Raw genomic sequence first — 14,362 nt, 5'->3', positions numbered from 1 at the left:
GGGATTGCTCATTAACCGAAGTTAAGAATCTTATGGAAGGTAACTCGTTAACCGAGGTGCTCGTTAACCGAGGGAACACTATATTGTACTGTACTAAGAATCCTGACCTGCATTCTATGAAACTTCCTATGCCTCTGTTTCACCCTTCAACCGAAGGCGAGCAAAATCTTCAAAGATAATATCGTCATCTTGGTCAGCATAGCAAGTAGTTCCATCCCTATTGGAAGAGAATATATTACAGTATTAGGACATTAAATAAAAAAACTTACATTTGCTAAAATATCAATGATAATATATTTTTGATGATACAAGTGAAGCGCTCAGCTATTCTGGTATCAGTTTCAGATACTTTCTATGAATCTATATCCTCTATCTTTGCTACCTGAATCTTTATGAGGTAAATGTTTCTAACTATCATTAAATTTGGATACAAAGAAGAAGACCATTACGTGTAAATCACATCTATAAAAGGAATGAATTATGTAAGTGTATAAATTAATCAAGATTTGTAAACACAAATAATCCACAAATATCAAACTTGTTTGAGAATATACAAAGAAAACAATTATGTAACCTTGAAACTTTAAATGTTTTATTTGTGGTTTCAAGCTCAATTTTAATATTCAGATACTTTAGGCTTCTTCAGTACCACAAATGTACAGCTAGTTTTCAGGGTAAAATTTAGTCAAGACATGCAAAATCTATTCTTAATTTAGATTACATTTTGTTGAAATTAGTAGTTAAAAAAGCTAAATACTCATGAAAATGAGAGATAATTAACCCTTTCACAGGCCAGGGGTGCGGTGCAAATCTCACCCCCTTACAAGCCGATGACATAATATGTGTCATCCAAATGGTTTTCTTTATTTCTTGGTGGAATATTTTGAATTTAACACTGCATCACTCCCCCCGTTTTTTGGCACACTGTAGCCAATGGACAGGCAGTGAGCAGACCCAAATCAGCCTGGGGAGATGCATTCCTCCCTTATTTGTTTCACACTCAAGTCTCCCCAACTCAACCCTCTACGACAAATGCATCTGATGCACCGTCCGTGGTTTCAGGTATATTCATTTACACAGATACTTCATAATTTCCTGGGGTGTGTGTGTGTGTGTGTGTGTGTGTATCAATGCTGGAGCAGGAAGACTGGTCACGGAGCAATGGAAGAGTAAAGGAGATGGGAAGAATAAAGGTGATGGGAAGGCGAGGGCTAGAAAAAGCACCAGCCTGCATTGGCAGTGAAACCACATGTGTTGTCCAGGCTGCAACCTTCTCTTACATCTTCAAAGGTGGATGCACTGTTGTAGGAATACAAGGTCCGGCACCCAAAAAACGCGACTGACGCTGTAACTCTATTTACCAAATTAAGAAAATCAACTGTGATCGCCTTCAAAGTAGTTCCCTTCTGAGTTGACACACAGCTGCATACGATGCTGCCACAGATCAAAGCAATTCCGCAGATCATGTTCTGTAAGGCTGTTGAGTAGCTCTGTCGTTTTTGCTTTCACCTCTTCTACTGACAAAAAATTGGTTCCTTTGAGCACGGACTTGATCTTTGGGAAGAGGTAGAAGTCGCAGGGAGCCAGGTCTGGCAAATAGGGTGGGTGCTCAAGCAGTGATGTTTTTATTGGCTAAAAACTGCTTCACAGACAAAGCATTGTGGGCTGGCGCAATGGCGAATTGTTTTTATGTCAGCATTTTTGGAACCATTTTTGCACAAACCTTTGTCATGTTCAATTCTTCCGTTAGAATGAGTCGAACACTTTCCCTGTCTGAGTTAACCTTCTCAGCTATGGCTTTTTCTAATCACATCTCGCACTTTTTCAATGTTGTCATCGGTAACTGCTGTGCGTGGATGGCCTGAGAGGTCAACATCTTTCATGATTTTTCTGCCTCATGAAAATCGTTTGTGCCATTCCAAAATGCGTGCAAGAGACGTGCAATCTTCTCCGTAAGCCTCAGTCAATAATTGAAAAGCTTACGTCGCGGATTTCTTAAGTTTAACAAGAAACTTGATGTTACCTCGTTGCTCAGATTTTAAGTCCGACATTTTCCAACCGAGCTTAAGAACACGTCTATACTTCAACACACGTCCACTTGTACTGAGTGAAGTAATCGAGTTGAGCCTTGTCACACTGTGACGGGTTAGAACATGTTCAATAACCGTCTGTTTGTCCCTCTCCTCCCACTCTTGGTTCCCGAGTTATAGGGTCAATCTCATTATTTTTGTGTTGGACCTCGTACAGTAAAAGCGACAGTGGTGTACTGTATTTGTCTTCTCTGCTCTTGAGTTTTAAAAGTGACAATAACAGCAGGGAAACAGGGGACATTTAGTTTCTGCTTGTGTCTCCTACTGTTGAAGAGAGGGATCAAGGTAAGGTTAGAAAGTGTCAGCAATCTGAACCTGACATACCCACCAGCTTGCCTCCCGTCCCAGTACTCCCCACCGCAGTGTCTTCTAACTTGCCATATGAGTCACCACCCCCAGCTCCCTTACACTCGGTTGCTAATCCCACCTAGCTGTTGCCACCTAGCACCATGGAATGAATCACCAATCCTGCCCTGTCCATTGTGATTCATTTAGTCACAAGGTATCCTAGAACTGTATGCATAGTTAGAATGGTAATATGATTTTATAGATAATTATTTTATGTAAACACAGACAATCAGGGAGGGAGGGTCACCAAGAATGTGGAAGAGTCGAGGAGAGGTCTATCAGCTGGGGGGAAGGGCGGGGGTCTCGGATGAGCAAGCACCCTGAACATTCAAGGGTAAGTGACCTTGGTGGCAGGCTGTTTTGCATGTCAACATAATTATTCACAAAATAATCTATAAGCATTTTCATGAAATATATTCATTACCTTTGTGTTTTAAGTTAATAAGAGCCTTATACAGGCAAAGTCCATGAAAATAAAGTATTAAAAACCAAAAAACAGGAATATCATAATTATATAACTTGGGTTTATTAAGAAATTAATTTTTATTAACACAATTTCAGGTAGCATTGTACAGAACCTCTTTTCACGATTTTTACTCCACCATATTGTAGATGGACTATTCTAGATGTTATATGCACCGTATATAAAAAGGTGTAAATATTGCAATGGACTAGATGTGAAAACTTTCAACTTGTAGAATGAACACCTGTGAGTGTGCAGCATGAAGAGGGACCCCCTGGTTTCTCAGCCTGCCGCCTCAGGAAGATGAATATTGCATCATCAGCTTGCGAGGGTTAATGGTGAGTCTTCAAGTTACAGCAGGAAGGTAACCTGAGGCCAACACAGCCTGGGTCTTTGACTAGTATATCCCTACACTTTCTAGAAAATGCCACACTTCTACTTTAAAGTATTAACACCACCATTATAATGAGAGCCACTGAAACACATTTTTTTATTTAACGTGAACACTGTATGAACCCCAATTATTTGAGGGCATGCTATGGCTAAAGTTAACATCAATGGTGGCATTGTTGCCAAGTTAGACTCGTCACTGTAGCCACCAGAACGAGTATACGCCGAGTATAAAATGTGAAGCTTTACCAGAGTGGTAAACAAGTGGAACAGCCTGCCTAACACTCGCTGTGCATCACTTAGCGCAACTCACGTGGCCTGCCGCTAATATTTCCTACTGAAATTCATGTTTGGAAAACTTATTTAACATAAGATTATAATAAAAGAGTAAATTCCAGTATAATTAAATGAACACAACACCACACGCCATTTCCAATAGCTGATGCACAGTAAACAATTGATCAGAACGCCACTAAACCCAGGTGGCCAGCCAGACAACTACCCGGTACTACGATATGGTGCCATCTGCACAATTTTATGATAACGCTATAGATTGTGAAACTTGAGTCATATTAAATCCTTTTTGCTGGGAGAGCCATGGGGATAAGATATTTTCAGCTGTTTAAAAATTGAATACTGTGAGTGTTAAACAGCTACAACTGGACAAGAAGACATCTACAGTGGTGTCAGGTTGGTGTGTGGGTAATGAGTGGATGCCAGCAAGAGCATAAGGCCACGATGGTTTAGTAAATTGCCATGTAGGATTGTTCAGTGTATGGGGGGGGGGGCAATAAGCATATGACAGTCTAGGTCTAAGCTGTGTGCCGACAGTGTAATGGACCCATAGCTTCGCAGCTGGCCGCATGGTGTTGGTGGCTCCACTGGCAGTTTGTTTACACCAGCTGATGCAAATAGCGGATCGTGTGCCAGGTGTTCCATAATGTTCTACAATCATACCGTATATAGCGGTACTATCAAGGTGCTATACTGGGATGATGATAAAAGTGGTGTGGCCTTATTACACACTTTCACCATAGGCTATATCCACATTTCAGTTCTAGCCTAGCCTATGTTTGGGCCTTGGGGGGTCGACTTATACAGCGAGTATAGGCTTAAACCTGAATTTGGAACAAAAAATCTTGGTCGATTTAAATGCCGCAACTTACTGTATATATATATATATATATATATATATATATATATATATATATATATATATATATATATATATATATATATATATATATATATATATATATATATATATATATATATATATATATATATATATATATATATATATATATATATATATATATATATATATATATATATATATATATATATATATATATATATATATATATATATATATATATATATATATATATATATATATATATATATATATATATATATATACATATATATGGATTCATTTTATGTGAAATAGGCACATACGGTCATAAAAGGTAAACCAATTCTGTACAAGATATGACAAGATATTGCAAATATGCACACATGTACAATTTGTTAGTGTAACATGCAGAAACTCATTAACAGACATGCAAATTCTAGTACTCATAAAATACCCACACAATATCATCCTCCTGCTTATTAAAACTGATTAAATCTACTATCATGCACCCAGCTTCAGAGATGTTGGGCTTGGAAGTGGTGGTTGTATCTGGAGCTGCCTCGCTGGCATGAGGATTCTGAATAACTGGGTCGGGAGGGTCCTCAGTCCTGTTACTACCAACCCCATGCCTGCCTACCAGTTGCTCTAACTTGGCTTTGATAGGACCAAGGAATGACTGAATCTTGAAGAACCCATCAACTCCTACAGGAAGGCTTAGACCCAAACTTGATGTGCCTTTGGGAGCACTCCTGAAGTACCCAGAGCTTGTTACGCTTATATTTATGAACAAATTACTTAAATGAAGTACTTCAGTTTATATGAGAATTTAAGAAGACTTTTAAAATTGCAAGAACAGCAAAAACCTCTAATAAAACCAAAGAAGTCTGAAAGATATGAAATGGTAATGGAGAAAGTATTAGAACAATAATGATATAAAAATTGAGAGATTTAAAAAATTTACTTCAAATTATACAATGAATAAAGAAAGATTTTGAAACTTGCACACTAAACTGATACATACAGAGTCTGAAAGAAAAGAATAAGAGGAAGTATAAAAGACGTAGACAAAAAAATTCTCTAACACTAATGTAATGACGAGTCAAACCAGTGAACCACGAGTTACGTCTACATAGTGTGTGTGTGTGTGTGTGTGTGTGTGTGTGTGTGTGTGTAATAATATTAATAATAATTATTAATGGTTTATTGAAAGAGCATGGCAGCCAGAAAACTGAAAATATACAGTTGCATAATTAGGGAATGGGTCTCTTGATTTACAAATAATATACAAGTAATATAAGTGATACAAATATGATATATAATGACTAGGTGGGGAGAAGGTCATACTACAGGGCATTTCAACATAGTGACAGTGCAAAAGGTAAGATTGACTGGGAGTGAATACACTGGTTGATTACAAGTTATTGATAATTTTTACAATGGTTTGGACTGGGCTGTTCTTATGGCTATCAGTACGTGCTCGTACAGCATGGGCTGGATGCGGTTGTGGTGTTGAACAGCAATTCTCGGATGAGGGATCTAGGGTGGTAGTAGTGTGTGTGTGTGTGTGTGTGTGTGTGTGTGTGTGTGTGTGTGTGTGTGTGTGTGCACGTGCGTGCGTGTAACTTGCCACTGATTATCTCTACATTTTTTTTCATATAAAAACTGGCAGGTACTTTATGTTGGGGATGATTTGCCTTTAATGATAAATTTTGGTGATCAAAATTCACCCCCCTTACCTCTATAAACTAAAGGATAGTCAGCCTTTTTCCATATCTTAATAAACTATTTAGGAGAAAAGTCTCACCATTGTCAATTTTTTACACTTTACACGAGTGTTTATGATTCTTCAAGGTTGGGTCAATTAACTTTTTCCTCCTTGTATTACCAAATTGTGAATTAATTGGTAACTCAGTACTGGTATACACAGGAATTGCTGACCCACCATTGCTGACCCACCATCTCCATGAACCCAGTACTGTTTAGTGGTCTCTGTCATCCATGGCTACTTGGTTAATGTTTATATTAGGATCCAGATGCCAAGAAAGAATCATAAAACAAGAAGACACGGCTTAAAATCTTTTGACGTTTGGCGAGACATAAAACATTACCTATTTGTGTTTAATATGATCCTGATGTCCTGTATGATAACAAGAAGCTGAAGTGGTTTTAGGGACCATAGACTAGGTTTATCTAAAGCTAAAACATAATATCTGATAATTCTACTAACGCGTCAAGTTCAATAAGGTTTGTATCCACCGGTGGAGTAGACTCGGAGTCCTTTGTCGGGGAAGATGTTGCCGGTGCAGTTGGCTTCATGTTCTCTGGGTCCTCCTCTGGCTTTGGGTGCATCAGGGTGAATGGCAACTCTGCTACTAAGTCACTGCAAGTACATAAGAAGAGTATATAGATTAAAGTAATCATTTAATTTAACTATTAGATTCTTGTTTAAATTTTTTTTTATACATTTATCATGCTTATCATTCTTCATATAGTATCTAAAAAGTTTCATTATACTATGTACAATACTTGCCTACATCAAAATATTTAACATTATCTGTTTATGCAAAGACAGTGATTGAGAGCAAAGCCTTACCCTACAAGTGGACCAAGAATAAGCTTCACTTTGACCTTGTACTGCACGATAATACCCAGGTTTTCCTTCTGACAAGAATCGGTGATACTGGAAAATAATTTATACATATATAAGTATCTAACAAGACTAACATACTATCAACATAACACTCCCTCTTAGGAAATGACAAATGTTGCATAAGTACTGAATATATTATAAGGAGTAACAATGAGGAGTCTTAAGAAAGCCAACTAGTTAGTGGTCATATTCACTGTTTTTCTATAATTAGCAGTTATAGTAATCTAAGAAACTTCAGGTATAAAGAAGTATTGAAGCAATTCTGAAGTCTTCAAATACTTATAAAAGAGTGAAGGTATAATGTTTAACATTTTCAATCTACTGTACACTTTAAATGCTTACGTAAAAATTACAGTACATTGTCCTTCTCATTATAAACAGCTGGTGACATCAAACATTAGCTATAATTGTCTTATATATTCATTATACATACCGGTAAGCATAAAATATCTGTAATGACCACATCCATCATTGTCATATGAATTAAATAATGGCAAGTTTTATAAAACTAAAACCACCAGCCTTGCATAATGAACAGTGAGAAATTCCAAAACCTGTAAGTCAATTTTTATAGACACACACACACACAGTGGTGAAGCTACATATGGGTATACAGTACAGTAATCAACATTTCTAAGCTCTATTGTGCTATAATACTATTTATCTATATCCCTTAAAGACTTCTTCAGTTTTACAGACCATTTTGACTATTCAGTACAAAGAAAGAAAAATAATCAAACTGGTATTATCATTAACAAAGAAAAATATCATAAAACTAAACTAGGGTTAAATAAGTCAATATGGTTAGAGCAAAACTAATTATCTATACTTACTACCCATGATATTCAAAATGTGATAGAAAGGTTAAATAAATTTCACTTCCCATTTTTCACTCCAATCTTGCAAGGCCTCTCCCAGTTTGGCACACGGTATGTGTAACGAAGAGCCAAACAAACTCTCCTATATTTTCTGTGATTCATTCATTCCAGACTCCTTGTCAAATGTGCTCTGCTACAGTGTTCATTTTCCATAAAGTGGCCCTAAAATTTCTAACCAGTTTACCCAATGCTTCATACAACCTGGTATAACATGTCAGTAGTACATTTACTGCCCAAAACCACTTATCAGCATGCTTTTCAATCTTTCACATATACCACTGCTTCTTGAATGTCCATCTCTCTCCCTTCCAGTACTTCTCTCACCCCACCCTTCTACTGTCTGCTCAGCCCTTCTTTCTCTTTCCTAATATCCCCTTTTGAATTCGACACTTTCAACAATCTTTCATGCCCCATTCTCTCAATACATCCATACCTTCTGACATATTTTTGAAAAACTGAAATACACTGTATTGTATTTGAATGAGTCAATGCAAAGTCGTCACACCAATATTCTGACCCAGAATGGCAAATCGATAAAGAAAATGCGTGTACTGTATGAGAAAACTATATTTATGGAAAAGATATTTAGAAAATACAGTTTTTGACATATTCCCAAAATCATACAGATTTTTCATTGCTATGAAACAGAAACCAACAATGAACTTTTATTAAACAACTGAACACTACACAGGAATCCATTTGCTACTAACTCTGTCCTTGGTTGACAACTTTCGAATAAGAACAACTCATAAATTTAACAAGTAATAGTTTGTTATAACAGGAATTTTATCCTGATAACCTTTCTAAGTTTTGGCTGCATTAAAAGGAGTACATATATTTTTTTTTTTCAGTCAGAAAGTATCCTGAACAATCTTCTACCATTTGTGACATCACACTTGTGTAAAATGGTGTGTTTTGCAGTTGCTGTCATGAAAATTAATTATCACTCTCAGAAGATAATAGCAAAAGAATTGATTCACTAATTCATCACTAACTGATTTGAGAAACTTTGCAGTGAAAAGCAAACTCACACATCATTAATATACTGTATCTAACTGATCTCACAATTTAAGTTCTTTCAACTATATAATGGTTTTTGTTAATAATAATAATAAAAAAACAAATAGAGAAAATGTTGATTTGGCCGACTTCACTGACAAAATTATTTTAATGTGAATGAGGGTGGGGATCAACAGCAATTTTGCTGAGTTAGGGCAAAGACTACCGGTATACTGTACAGTACAGTACTGTATATGGAAGATAGGGCAGACACTCCCTCGTCGTGTGATGCACAAATACAGGTAGTTTAGTGTTGTTGGAAATCCGCTATATGGCTTTGCCAATGTTAGTCTCATGACAGCGTTTATATAATGTTTGGGAGATTCAGTACACCTCAAGTATTTTATTATTCATATATACTGTAAATATACAGGTATCTTTTGTTTAGCATTAATTCACTGAATGTTAATTCGGTTTAGCGATAAAAGATACACCATTTCTCACTTAACGTTAGGTCAAAATTCAGTTTAATATTAACTTGACGCATTAGAAGAGGAGAAAACTGGGGATGAGGTGGCCTGTGAGATGGGTTGTTGCCATTGTTACATGTATTGAAACTATAAAGGTTGTGGAAAAATCATTACAATACTCTAATGTGGCTTAGAAATAAAGAAAATATGATGTAAAACTAAAAAATAAGAAAACTGAAGAGCATGGCTGTCTATATGTGTGTGTGTGTGTGAAGTAATGCTTTGTATCTAAGTCCTATTGTTCTAAACTGGTGTAAGTTAAACAAGTCTGTACAACAAAAAATCAAGAACGGAATATTCTTGTATAGATATAAACTAATTTTCAGGATAAAAATAAGAGGCTTGAACAAGATGTTCATAGGGTAGGGGGTAAGGGTCAAATTACCCTTAAATAGTAACATATTACAAGAGAGCTCATTTACTGAGCTCAGAGTGATGAGCAACAAGTCCTTCTTAATGATTCCCCAAGTTTTGTTTCCATAAACAAAATGAACACACAATATTTTCCAGTGGAAGAGGTGAAAATCTTTAGCCAATAATATGGGCTAAACCTTTAACCTGCTTGAATAAGTTTAAACAAAATTCAACCACACTGAGACAAATGAACAGCTGTTCCACTTACTGGCTGGGTGACAGAACCCATCACCGTTTAAAACTTTTATTAATACAGTATTTAAACGCTTAACTGATGTGCATGGTTTAACCATCACCTGAGAAACGTCAGTCTCACACCAGACAGTCGATCAACGATCCCCTGGGGTCATTATGCAACAAAAACATTACCACTTGGACACTGATTAAACAAGACTGCAGATCCACTCACCTCATAAAGGGACCATGTGGCAAAAGTCTTTAACACTGTACCAACTTTATGAAAAATATTGTAAAAGAAATATTTTCTTTGAAAAGTCTACAGTACATTCTTTCCACAACTTCTCTTGAATCTGGCCTTTTTACTATATAATGGACAATGGGGCTTGGAAGAATAGGAAAAATTCCCGTTAATTATTGATTCTCTTCTATACACTTTTCCAAACTCATTCACCAACATGCTTTTCATTTTTCTTATTTCATAGTTTTATTTTTTTCCTTTGTTTCTAAGCCACATCGTTTACATAGAGTGGAATAAGTGTTAAAGAAGTCCGTTTTTCTGAGACATGAATCTGCGAGGTCTGCGCATAGAAATTTGCATTGTAGGGTTTATTGAGAGATCCTAAGATCCAAAGTTTCAGCTAATTGGAAAACTCTTTATCCCTCCGACACCTCTCAATCCAACATTCCCACATGTTACCGGCCTGCTATAAGGAATCCCTACTAAACTTGCATGCCTTATACACACCTATTACTGTAACATTACTATGCAGATGAAGCTACTATAGTTACCACAACAACAATAATAATAATAAAAAAAATGGTGCCCAGTTTGTTATAGTAATCTCTCCATTAGCCGGAATCTCTGATCCCGGAACACTCCAATAGCTGGATTTTTTTCTTTTTTTACATTCCAAGAACTTCCAGGGAACATGTCTCCATTCCAGGCATGGAAATGAATTTCCGAGGATAGAATCCTGTGCATTTCCGCAAAATTCTGAGAACATCTCCGTTCTTGGCATGGGACATTTTCCGAGAAATTGCATTGTTTACAACGCGTGGACGCGTGCTGAGCACGTGGGTGGGTAGGCTCAGATTGCTCGTGATCTACGACTGGCCACTACTATCATGTGACTGCATGGGATGCCTATGATTGGCTGATGTTATCTCACAGATTATCTCCTCTAACTCTTGCATCATGTCACTCTTAATTCACTGCCTGCTGCCATTGTACACGCTTGTTTGCTTGCTCACTGCTGTTTTTGCATATGATCTGTGTTGTACAGTACTGTACCAGAATACAATCAGATGAGAATACCATCAAAGCAGTGTTAACATATAGAAAGTTATTAAGTTACATATATACTGTTCTGTACATTCAGTAAGTGTGAAAGTACCACATGTAAAGTAATGTACAGTACAGTATAGTCTCGGTTTACGCAGTCAATTAAACCCATGGAGGTCCGCGTAAACGAAATAACAGAACAAATGGGATTAATTGAAATAGAGACTGGGCCGACCCCCGGACTACCCTTTTTCCGACACAATACATACACTGTAGTAAAAATAATATCTTAATTTTATGATGGTATGCACACACTATTAAAATTTAAGAGAAATATCAATAATATTAGGTTTTTTAACACTTATGTTAGTAAAAGAGATGGCTGGGCACACGGGGATGGGGGGTTGGTTCCGAGGCAGAGGGCAGATTATTGGCCCTCACCTGTATCAATATCCACCACAGAGGCTAGCAGGGCCTCTTTGTCAAACCCCTCAAAGTCCATATCCTCACTATCACTGACTTGGGCTGGCTGTGGTGGGTGGCAGGTGAAGAACTCGGTAATGTTTTGTTGAATGGGCAAGCAAGGTTAAATAGACCAATCACAGCTAGCAGCGGAGGGAATGCGTGGCCCAATCACAGTCCGATACTTCATCTGACATCAGCGGTGACGTAAGCGAGACCTAGCGCGCAGCTTGTCCGCGCCGCTTCCCGCGTAAATGCTGGAATGTACCGCGTAACTAATAATTGCCGCGTCTGGACAGGTGCCGTGTAAATGACCAACCGCGTATAAGAAATCCGCGTAAACCAAGACTATACTGTACATAGCAGAGTGGACAGATGCTAGTGTGTAGAGGGTGTATGTACAGTACAAAGTGCGTGTACAATCCCTCCTTCATGGAAGGAAAGGAGAGTGAAATTTAACAACCCCTGCTACAGGAGATGGTACAGGTCAAAGGCAGGCCATCTTGTATTATCATATCACCATTTGGCTTGCCGGCATCACAAGCTCTAAATGACAGCATCTGCTGGTGAGTATAGTATAGAGTATACTGTACAGTTGTATATACCTGTAAGTTATTTATTTACAATATATTGTAAGTGTATACAGTACTGTATATATTTTCATTCTTGACCATAGCTTAAATAGGAGTGTGTCTGCCTGTGCAAGATCCATAGTTTAAGCCCCCAGAAAACTTTCCCCGGTATCCATGAAAATTCTAGAGATGTGCGCAATTTTCTGGGAATGAGAAAATTTGTTTCCAAACCCGGAAATCTCTCAATCCCTGAACCGCTCTGCACCAGTTACTGTATTCCGGCTAACGCGGATATCACTATACTGTATATGTATCGATAATTTTCCAGTACAGTACACTCCAAAATAACTAGAGTACTTATACATGATACAAGGAGAGGCTAATAGGGTTAGGTAGAGATGATTGTTAAAATACTCACTACCATTCTCGCTTAAGATGAGGATATAAGAAGGTGGTACAATAGCATTTCCAGTGTACAGTAATATACACTGATTCATGTTGATGTTCTTTTGCTGGATCTGTTTATGATAAGGATTATGATGATTTCATATATACAAATTCTATCCTACATTAAAATATTGGGTGGTAGGGTGAGAGGTTTTTACATAAAAGGTTTACATTTACACTCTTCATTCACCATACCTACTTAAGAGTGAGGACACACCACAAGATGCGTGTTACTCACACAGTAGAGGATGCTAGGTTGGTGTCTTCATCTTTGAGCTTGCCATCAAGGGCCAGCCCCCACTTGTCACGGTTGTTGGTCAGAAGTGGCGTCAGTGAGAAAACCTTACTGATGGAGAAACCAGGCCCCACAGGGCAGCCTTCCCTGCAACAACACAACCACTCCTCTGTGACCACCACCACCATCACCACCACCACCACCACCACCTCCTTGCTACACTCACTTCATCAACACATGCTCAACAAGCCTCATCCATTTTCTGGCATTTGCTTTGAGGTTTACTGTATGTAATTAATGCAAATATAATCTCTATGTACATCTGGCATATAAGGCTGCTGAGAGTGTTGATGCTGGGTGTATGGTGAACTGCTGCCGCATCAGCCACCACTCCCTGGAGAAGCTCGCCACAGGTGCACCTAATGACTATTAGTAATTAGTGGTTAGTGTCTGAGCAGGCACTACTTACATTGATGAGGACGCCAGGTTGGTGTCCTCGTGCTTGAGCTGGCCATCTAGAGCCAGACCTCGTTTGTCCTTGTTGTTAAGAAGCAGGGGCGTGAGGTGCAGCACTTTAGAGAGGGTAAAGCCCGGCAATACAGGACACCCGTCCCTGTGAACGCACACCAGACACACGTCACCACAGCACCACCATACAAGCTGCCAACTTTACCCTGCCCTCACCACAAATGATTTTGTGATGGGCAGGGCAGGCTATTATATCAAATAATCAAAATAATGAATGTTGTAGATCAAAGTTTGAAGCCTTAATATTATGAAACCAATAAACTGGTTGAAACCGGTAAGTCAAGCCCGCACTAATGTTAAAATTGATTTTGCTTCCGAAAATAGATGCAATGAGCATATTGTAAACACCACATATGGATGAACGGACGGACGAATAACAGACGGACAGACTGTGGATGCCATTCAAAGATACTTGAAAACTGAAACTCCAAAGTGACCATTAATTTTAGCTTTTAATTCAGGGGCTTGACATAATGTTACGGGATCATTTAAAGGAAATTTAAAAAAGTAATAAGTGAATAATTTTGCTTTGGCTCCTCAACTGTAAAGGTGGCAGCCTTAGAACACTGATAAACAGGACACACTTTCTACACCCAAGATAATGGGTGTTAAAAAAAAAAAAAAAAAAAAAAAATATCCAGACAAACTAATTCCAGGAAGACAAAACAGGGAAACTGTGACAAGATAACAGGAGGACGGAGTATAACAGTACAGTAGTAGGAAGGGGACATGACTGTACATTAATGATCAAGCTGA

The 14,362-nt window shown here is 37.9% G+C and overlaps 1 protein-coding gene across 4 annotated transcripts in view; it reads right to left on the bottom strand.

Moving 5' to 3' along the window:
- LOC121878135 (beta-arrestin-1-like) overlaps window positions 1–14,362 on the bottom strand; it is a 120,405-nt gene that overhangs the window by 12,340 nt on the left and 93,703 nt on the right. For 2 of the 4 annotated variants that reach the window (XM_042384144.1, XM_042384143.1), the window contains 4 exons: window positions 13,082–13,231; window positions 7,023–7,109; window positions 6,657–6,809; window positions 108–217 (listed from right to left, as the gene is read on the bottom strand). In XM_042384144.1, the coding sequence (XP_042240078.1) occupies window positions 127–217; window positions 6,657–6,809; window positions 7,023–7,109; window positions 13,082–13,231 (481 nt within the window). In that variant the 3' untranslated portion in view covers window positions 108–126. Of the gene's footprint in view, window positions 1–107; window positions 218–6,656; window positions 6,810–7,022; window positions 7,110–13,081; window positions 13,232–13,547; window positions 13,692–14,362 lie in introns of all 4 variants that reach the window. The other 2 variants (XM_042384147.1, XM_042384145.1) reach the window with 2 other exon arrangements.

Source organism: Homarus americanus, unplaced genomic scaffold, assembly GCF_018991925.1.
Source record: "Homarus americanus isolate GMGI-L3 unplaced genomic scaffold, GMGI_Hamer_2.0 scaffold45562, whole genome shotgun sequence".
Lineage (NCBI taxonomy): Eukaryota > Metazoa > Arthropoda > Malacostraca > Decapoda > Nephropidae > Homarus > Homarus americanus.
This window is presented reverse-complemented; position numbering and strand designations above follow the sequence as displayed.